General features: G+C 33.0%; 1 protein-coding gene across 1 annotated transcript; it reads right to left on the bottom strand.

The window, feature by feature from the left end:
- Positions 1-3,625: 3,625 nt before the first annotated feature.
- Positions 3,626-5,580, bottom strand: LOC132614386 (PLAT domain-containing protein 3-like). The gene is made up of 2 exons (XM_060328834.1): positions 5,422-5,580; positions 3,626-4,346 (listed from the first exon to the last, which is right to left on the bottom strand). Exons 1-2 carry the CDS (start codon positions 5,506-5,508, stop codon positions 3,855-3,857), a joined length of 579 nt encoding a protein of 192 aa, XP_060184817.1. The 5' UTR covers positions 5,509-5,580; the 3' UTR covers positions 3,626-3,854.
- Between the last annotated feature and the right edge of the window lie 4,345 nt (positions 5,581-9,925).

Here is a 9,925-nt window from a genome sequence, read left to right as displayed (position 1 = left end):
AGGCCATATAAGGACTTCTTTAGTAAGCATACATAGTCAGGATGTGTAGGGTCTCGGAAACCCACAGGTTGATGCATGTATACAGTTTCCTCGAGTTCACCATGTAAGAATGCATTTTTTACATCAAGTTGGTGAATAGACCAAGCATTAGAGAGAGCTAGACTAAGAACAGTGCGGATGGTTGTTGGTTTCACCACTGGGCTAAAAGTATCACCACAATCCATGCCAATTTGTTGAGTTTTGTCATCACCTACAAGTCGGGCTTTATGCCTCTCAAAGGAACCGTCAGAGTGTTCTTTATGTCTAAAAATCCACATAGACCGAATAACATGCACATTAGGTGGGCGAGGCACTAACTCCCACGTCTTATTTTTAATAATAGCCTTATATTCATCTTCCATAGCCATTTTCCAATTCGAGTCACGTAAGGCAGACACGGGGTTACGAGGAAGGGGAGATTTGGATGCATGAGTGCTGAAGCTGTATTTTGGTTTAGGCTTGACAATACCATGTTGACTCCTAGTGATCGGTTTTTGGACTGGGAGAGGACAGTGGACTGTGGCGGACGGGGGCTGGACAGTGGGGCTAGCGATAACAGCTGAGGGTGAGGCAGATGTGGCCGTGGGCGGTGGGCTGCTAGGACCAGTGGGCAGCGGAGTATGGTCGCTGGAAGGTGGGTTGTTTTGCGAGGCTAAATGGTGGATTACGTAAGGAGAGGGTCCATCATCCAGAAAATCATAATGGTGACGATCTAAGGGAGTATGTAGCTTAGCGAAAGGAAATTGGGTTTCATCGAACACGACATGACGACTTATGATGATTTTCTTGGATGATAAATCATAACATTTGTAACCACGATAATGGGATAGATAGCCTAAGAACACACATGGGGTGGAACGGGCTTGAAGCTTGTTAATGGTATTAGATAGGAATAGGGGGTAACATAGGCAACTGAACACCCGAAGATGAGAATAGGATGGGTCTTGGTGATAGAGTACTTTGAGAGGAGATTGATAGGCTAATCCTTTATGAGGAAGAATGTTGAGGAGGTAGATGGCCATTTGTAATGCATAATGCCAAAAAGAAGGAGGTAAAAACGCATGAGTGAGTAAAGTACGAACCATGTTGTTTATTGTTCGAATTTTTCTTTCGGTCTTTCCATTTTGTGATGAGGTATGAGCACAGGAAAGGCGAAAAGACAATCCATTAGATTTACAAAACTCCTAGAATGGATCGTTATAAAATTCCCTACCATTATCACATTGAATGTCCTTTATTTCACGTTCAAATTGAGTGCGAATGAAATTTCGAAAGACTAAGAAAGTGGGTAACGTTTGAGACTTAGTTGATAAGGGAAATGTCCACAAAAAATTAGAGTAATCATCCAAGAACAAAATATAATATTTGTGGCCCGAAGAGCTCAAAACGGGAGATGTCCAAAGATCACTATGGATAATATCAAATGGCATACATGTTTGTGAATGAGATGCAACAAATGGAAATTTAATCTGTTTTCCAAGAGTGCAGGAATGACAAACATGAGACTTAATCGGTCCATTACATTTAATAAATTTATTTTGCCTAAGGGAGTCTAAAACAGGTGCTCCCGGATGACCCAAGCGATCATGCCACATAGATGGAGTTAAAGCTGCAAAAGATGATAGTGGTGTGGTGGTGATGGGATAAAGCTCGCCTCGACTATCACATCTCATTAGACGCATCCCCGTCCGGTAATCCTTCACAGAAAAACCAAAAGGATCAAATTCAACAGAAACTGAGTTATCTATGGTGAATTTTCGAACTGAGACTAGGTTCTTGATAAGATTAGAGGCATGAAGAACATTTTTTAAGGCTAAAGGTGGGTTGGGGAGAGCTAAGTTAGTATGACCATAACCACAAATTAGAATTGAATGACCATTTCCAACAATTATACCACGATTATTACTCAAATTAAAATAAGACGAGAGGTCACCTTTCGCGGATGTCATATGAGAAGTGACTGCGGTATCCATGTACCAATTTGCATTCGGAGGAGTGAGCCCAAGTGTGTGCATCGCTGCCTCGATATCGGTTGGAATGGGCTGAACGTCGGTAGAGTAAGCTTGTGGTGGACGTGGCCCAAGTATGCCAGCCTGCCTCTGTTGAGTGTTGGTCCGTGGCCGTGGAGTAGTTGGATACAGACAAGGAGGCATAGGCCACTGTATGTAGGGCCACTGCCATTGCTGTGCATTCCCCATCCAAGGCTGCTGCCACTGTTGCTGCTGGTCGTGGTGCTGCTGCCAGTTTCTGCGTCCACCACCGAAGCCACCACTGTTTCGGTTGTTGCTGCCCCTATTGCCACCACCTCTGCCACCGTTCTTTCCACCATTGTTGTTGCGGTTTTGATGCCTTTTACCACTGTTATTCTGACGGTTTGGGTGGTTATTTCCAGAAGAGGGATTATCGTCGTAATCCCGAGCAATCATGGCATTAGCGGATCTCGTGGCAAGCTGTTTGGTGAAACCTGTTTCTTCAAGAATGAGCATGGAACGGGCTTGATAGAAGAGAGGAAGAGGATTGCTTTGACGGATGAGTGTACCCACCCCCTTATAGGCGTCAGTGAGTCCGGCTACCATTTGAAGGACAAGGCGGTTGTTGGAGACTGGAGCACCGACGTTCTTGAGTTGATCGGATAGAATCTTGAATCGTTGGCAATACACGGAAGCATTAGGAAAATCCTCCATATTAGTGTGAGAAAATTCATGCTCAAGAGTGACGGCTTGAGAATTTTTGTTGTCTTGGAATATGTCACGCAGCCTATTCCAAGCTTCCATGGTCGTGGAGTCGAGTTCCAGGATAGTATGCAATAGGTCAGTAGAGATGGTAGCATAAATCCATTGAAGAACCGTGGCATCAAGAGTCGACCATAACTCTTTTTCAGCATCGGTTTTGGGCACCTTTTCTTTCCCGGACTCCGGTGGAATGATATGGTGGAGGACTCTGTGGGACTTGGCGTGGATTTTGAAGAGTTCCGCCAATGTCCCATATTGGACGTTTTCCGTCTCAAGAGTAATGGAGATGTGATTTTTGATATTGGAGACAGCCAAAGCTAGGTGGAAGAAGGACTTGGTGGAGTCAGATAAGGAGGAATCAGTCATGGTGGCTGATTGTAGGAGAAAGATGATGATGTTGACGCAGAGATGGAGGAAGAGAGAGGAGCAGAATCGTGCCCTGCTCTAATACCATGTAAGAAGGTAATAATCTGCCTGTATTAATCTTTGTCATCTTATGTATATACACAAAGATCCTATGCTATAATGAAAATAACTAAATATACACCTAACCATAATGGTAACTAAATATTCTTCTAATATATTTATATGATAACCTAGAATATTCTTCTAATATATTTAGATCAATAAAGATGGTAACTAAATATTTACATAATATTTTAACAGTCACATTCTGGTCTTTGGAATATGTCTCACTTTCCATATCTTCAAAGCCCCCAAGTTGGGTTGCTATAGCGAATACTTATATACATTGGAGCAAACTTATACCTTGATAGCATTGTAATTAAGCTCTATCTTTCCTAACCATTATCGCCCACAGTTTTCAGTTAAAGTACACAAAAATCTAGACTGACTGGAGAATAATGGACAAATTTTATTTTTCACAAAAGTGTCGTACTCATGACAGGATACATAGGGCCTTATTATTCATTAAATAATTATTGTCTTCTCTATTACAGAGTACTACTATTACATAACAATAACATCAAAGCAACATTGACCTGAACCAATTGTCTTTTCTGCCCGTGATTGAATGCACACTCTCATAATAAAATGTGCGATCAGTCACCAATAAACGATGGATTACATCACAGTGGCTTGAGGAATGGATTTAGTATCGAAAACAGGTAAATTCTCACTGGAGATCGACAGGTGCTTATCGGAGTTGGTCTTGTTACAGAGATCACTGATGTAAGTTAGCTGATAAGGTGATTTATCTGTTGCCATCCACTGCTCCACTTCGAAATTCTGTTGGTTGCATTTTGTATGGATTCCAGTAACGGTAACCTCCACGTAGTTACAGTACCATTTGTGGCTATGTCCAGTGCCATCAGAAGTCAAGTTCATCTTGCAAACTGGCCCAGTCAAACATGGACCTCGACCACTAAAAATGTCCAAGTTTCCTCTTTTAAAATAGTCATGATCTGAGCCCATAAGCCCACCCCAAGCCACGATGTTGTTGATTCTAATACCGTACCCGTCTGCATCGAAGAGAGTCAAGGTGATGGTTGAATCGGTTCCACCAAAGAATTTTTTACTGGTTCGAACATAAATTGTGTACACACAATCATCTTCCTGCATTTTGTATCCATTTCAGAAAAATCAAAATAAAAATAGAAATTTCCCAAAATAAATACACACGCACAAGAGAATAAGAAAGGGAAATTAGCACTTTTAGTCCCTCAAATATTAAATTTTGATTTTGTTTTTTGGTTAAGTATATTTAACGTTCAATAATTGATATGTTCACTTTTAATCTCTCTAAATGTAAATCTCCACAAATTTATCAAATTATTAAGTGTTAATTCAATTATTGATTTGTTATGTTAATATGTTACTCCATATTTGAAGGTAATTTAAAAATAGTTTAAATATCAGATAATTCCTGTATAAAGGGATCAAAAATTCAAATTTAGTTAAATAAAAGTTAGATGTACTTACCCACATATTACAAGGACCAAAATCAATAATTATCAATATGAAGGATCAAAAGTGCAATTACCCCAAATAAGAAATGAGAATATGGATATTGAATGGTTGGTATTATTCGATTAGTGGTACAACCTATAAGTCAGGAGCTCTAGAGGGAAGCAATCGTGCTAATTTCTTACCCTAGCAGTCTCAATTTGTCCAATGAGGCATGAATTTTTTCTTTTTTTAATGAATTAGTAATCCAAAACATGTCATGAATACTCGTATGATTATAAATTATATTATTAGAGATAAAGATGGAAAGCATAAAGTTTAATTTTTTTAAATATAGAAATGTATTATTATTATTTTCCACAGAGTAAAATAAAATGTGACCACTTAAATTGGGACTGACGTTGAGCGGGTAGGAGTTACATACCCCATCCATTTTAATTTATTCTGTATTTCAGTTTCCTATTTAATTGGATTAAACAATTATTATTTTTTATATTTGCTAAAATTTCTAATTTTAATATTCTCATTTTAAAGAGTATTTTTTAATATGTTATATACCGTATTTAACATTTAGCTAAGACCATAACATTCAAAAACTTTCTTTAAATTCCTAAATTCAGTGTTCGATCAATCTAAAATATATAAAGTAAAATCGACAGAGTAAAAAATGTAATAATAATAGTAATAGCAAGAGTAGAAGAAGATGGATATTAGGGTAACTTACAGATCCAGACATGGAGGAGATGGAGAGTGAGATAAAGAGTATAAATAGATAGAACCAAAAATAGTTGACTTGAGCTGCTACTCCCATGGCTACTTGAGCTTTCTCTCTATTTCTTCCTTCCTTTATGTTCCTCTCTCTAGAATATGGAAGTAGTTAATTTATAGTAACAGTGTACAGTACACGTTGATATAAACAGATCACATCAAGCATTAATTAATGGGACCTTAGTGAAACGGAAGTCGACAGATATTTGTACAATTTTATTTCCAATTGTTCTGTCTTTTTTTTTTTACTATTATTATTACTTTACTTTACTACTACTTAGAAGAGGGAGTTTGGTCGTCTCTCTTCGTCGTCCGTTGATGGACCCCATTAAAAAAGAAAAAAAAAATTGGACCCTATATTAAACAGGCCTTAAAAAAAAATTATAAAAATAAATAAATTATGGATCCCATATATATTAAACAACAACTAATATTACTACTACTTAAAAGAGGAAGTTTGGTCATCCCTCTTCGTCGTCCGTTGATGGGCCCCATTTAAAAAAAAACTTTTGGGCCCTATATTAAACGGGCCCTAAAACAAAATTGTAAAAATAAATAAATTGTAAATTCCATATATATTAAACAACAACTAATATTTAAAAAAAATTATGGGCCCCATATTAAATACCAACCATTATTATAAAAAAAAAAAAGTGAATCTCATATTTAAAAAACAAACAATGTTAAAAAAAAAAAAAAGTGGGCCCCATATTAAACATCATGCGTATTCGTAGCAAACACTAATATAATAAAGTTTTAGATACGGAGCACAAATTACAATGTTATATCAATCGTGTTTTGAATATAGTACATATAAAAAAAAAAATTGGGCCCCATATTAAACAGACCCATAAAAAAAAATTGTGGGCCCCATATTAAACTGGTCCTAAAAAAAATTGTAAAAACAAAAATTGTGGATCCCATATATATTAAACAACAACTAATATTTTAAAAAAATTATGGGCCCCATATTAAATACCAACCAGTATTATAAAAAAAAAAAGTGAATCGCATATTTAAAAAATAAACAATGTTAAAAAAAAAAAAAAAAAGTGAGCCCCATATTAAACACCATGCGTATTCGTAGCAAACACTAATATAATAAAATTTTAGATACGGAGCACAAATTACAATGTTATATCAATCGTGTAAAAAATATTGTAAAAAACAAATTGTGGGCCCCATATATATTAAACAACAACTAATATTTTAAAAAATGTGGGCCCCATATTAAACACCATCCAGTATTAAAAAAAAGGTGGAACCCACCACATCCAAACTCACGGGAAAAAAAAAGTGAACCCCATATTAACAAAATCAAGTAATATTAAAAAAAAAAAAAAAAAGTGAATCCCATATTAAAAAAACAAACAATGTTAAAAAAAATTGTGGGTCTCATATTAAATACCGTGCGTATTCATAGCAAACACTAATATAATAAAGTTTTAAATACAGAGCACAAACTACAATGTTATATTAATCGTGTTTTGAACATAGTATCCCATATTGACAAAATCAAGCAATATATAAAAAAAAAATGAATGCCATATTAAAAAAATAAAAAATGTCAAAAAAAAAAGTGAAAACTTTGTATTCTTAGCAAACACTAATATAATAAAGTTTTAGATACGGAGCACAAATTACAATGTTATATCAATCGTGTTTTGAACATAGTATATAAAAAAAAAAAAAAAAAATTGGGCCCCATATTAAACAGGCCCATTAAAAAAATTGTGGGCCCTATATATATTAAACAACAACTAATATTAAAAAAAAATGTGGGCCCCATATTAAACGCCATCCAGTATTAAAAAAAAAAGTGGAACCCACCACATCCAAACTCACGGGAAAAAAAAAAGTAAACCTCATATTAACAAAATCAAGCAATATTAAAAAAAAAGAAATTGTGGGCCCCATATTAAACATCGTGCGTATTCGTAGCAAACACTAATATAATAAAGTTTTAAATACAGAGCACAAATTACAATGTTATATTAATCGTGTTTTGAACATAGTATCCCACATTGACAAAATTAAGCAATATATATATAAAAAACAAAATGAATCCCACATTGTGGGCCCCATATTAAACATCATCCAGTATTAAAAAAAAAGTGGAACCCACCACATCCAAACTCACGAGAAAAAAAAAAGTGGACCCCATATTAACAAAATCAAGCAATATTGAAAAAAAAAGTGAATCTCATATTTAAAAAATAAATAATGTTTAAAAAAAATGTGGGCCCCATATTAAACACCATGCGAATTCGTAGCAAACACTAATATAATAAAGTTTTAAATACGGAGCACAAACTAAAATGTTATATTAATCGTGTTTTGAACATAGTATCCCATATTGACAAAATCAAGTTATTATGTTCACTAAATATATTTAAAATATTTATATTTTAAAATAAGATAGAATTTAATGTAAAAGACAGCATGACAAGTAAAATGAGCTAAACCGAGAATATTTACCAACAATTAAAAAATAGTATTTCTTCGTTTAGATAGAAAATCAATTTCTACAACAAGTCTTCTCTTTTAAAAAATATTAATAAATTTGTCAATTTTGTATTCGTAGCAAACATTAATATAATAAAATTTTAGATACGGAGCACAAACTACAATGTTATATTAATCATGTTTTAAACATAACATATACTATATATATATATATATATAAATATATATAATCACTATTCAAAGACAACTACATACACATGAATGCACTATAATCTAAAGTGTCAAGGGTCACATATTAGCACATGGCGTAGTACAGTTCACACTCTGTTTACACTAACGGAGTGACTCAGAATCACTTGTTGATAACTCGAGTTATCTTTGGATATGAGAAGTGTGAACAATGAACTTAATATGTTTCTTTTAGCATAATTTGCATATTACTTCAGTGGATCCATCAATTATCCTACTTTTTGATTAATAAAACCAATTCTTGAGGTACTTTAATTTAGAAAAAAACAAATTGAAGTTAATTGTCCTTCAATGTTTTATATAATTTCACAAAGAACGATAATCTGAAAGTTTTCAGTAATTTCTAACTGAATTCTCGTGTTTTTCAAATCTTAGTAAAAGAATTTCAAACATATTATGCACTTCTTTTTTTATTTTGGAATGTCTTAAATATTTGGCACGGTTTCAATATCTTTTGAATATGCGTGCAAGTTTTTTTTTTTTTTGGGTAAAATGTACTTTCCCACTGTTATTTAATATAGATGTTGAACTTTGAAACAAATACAGTTCAGTGAAGCTAAAGAAAAAGAACACGAGCATCATCTTACCGTGACCAAAAGTCCTAATAAAGTTTTGACTAAACCTGTTAACAGGTTTGAATCGGACCGGACCGGTAACCGGTTAACAAACCGGCCGGTTTCCGGTTAAAAAACTGGAACCGACCACCGGTTCCGGTTTACCGGTTAAAAATTGAAACCGGAACCGGTCTGGTTCAAACACGTCAAAAACCTTTTTTTTTTTGTTTTTTGTATAGTATATATATTATAGTATTTATTAGTATATTGTAGGTATATTTACATGTTATATAAGTTTATAAGTAAAGTTTATATATTTACTGACTAACAGGCTAACATCAAGTCAGCAATACAGCATATACGTGTATATATATATATATATATATATATATATATATATATATATATATATATATATATATATATATATATTAAGTTATATGCTTAAGTTATACTACATATACCTAAAATATAGTAAGAATATACTTATATATATCAATATACTTAGGTTATATATATATATATATGTTTAAGTTATATGTATACTATAATATATATAGTATTTATTAGTATATTGTAGGTATGTTTACATATGTTATATAAGTTTATAAGTAAAGTTTATATATTTACTGACTAACAGGCTAACAGCAAGTCAACAATACAGCATATACATGTATATATATATATATATATATTAAGTTATACTAATACATAAAATATAGTAAGAATATACTTATATATATCAATATACTTAGGTTATATAACATATATATATATATATATATATATATATATATATATATATATATATATATATATATATATTAAGTTAAATGCTTAAGTTATACTACATATACATAAAATATAGTAAGAATATACTTATATATATCAATATACTTAGGTTATATATATATATATATATATATATATATGTATGTATGTATGTATACTATATATTATAAGTATATTCTTAGTATATTTTAGTTATTTTTCAAGTATATAACTTTCTAGTTTTTAATTTAAGTAGATGTATATTATAAGTATATTCTTAGTATATTTTAGGTATATTCCTATCTTAATATAAGCAAAAATATGAACACAAGTAAATAGAAGAAAGCTCAATGAGCCATATATTTTATTCATTCTTGGATAACATTTATTTGCAAGTTGTAGTTTTTTTTTAACTTGCAA

Source organism: Lycium barbarum, chromosome 10 (genome assembly GCF_019175385.1).
Source record: "Lycium barbarum isolate Lr01 chromosome 10, ASM1917538v2, whole genome shotgun sequence".
Taxonomy (NCBI): Eukaryota; Viridiplantae; Streptophyta; class Magnoliopsida; order Solanales; family Solanaceae; genus Lycium; species Lycium barbarum.
The sequence above is the reverse complement of the archived record's forward strand: the minus strand, read 5'-3'. Positions and strand labels throughout refer to the sequence as shown.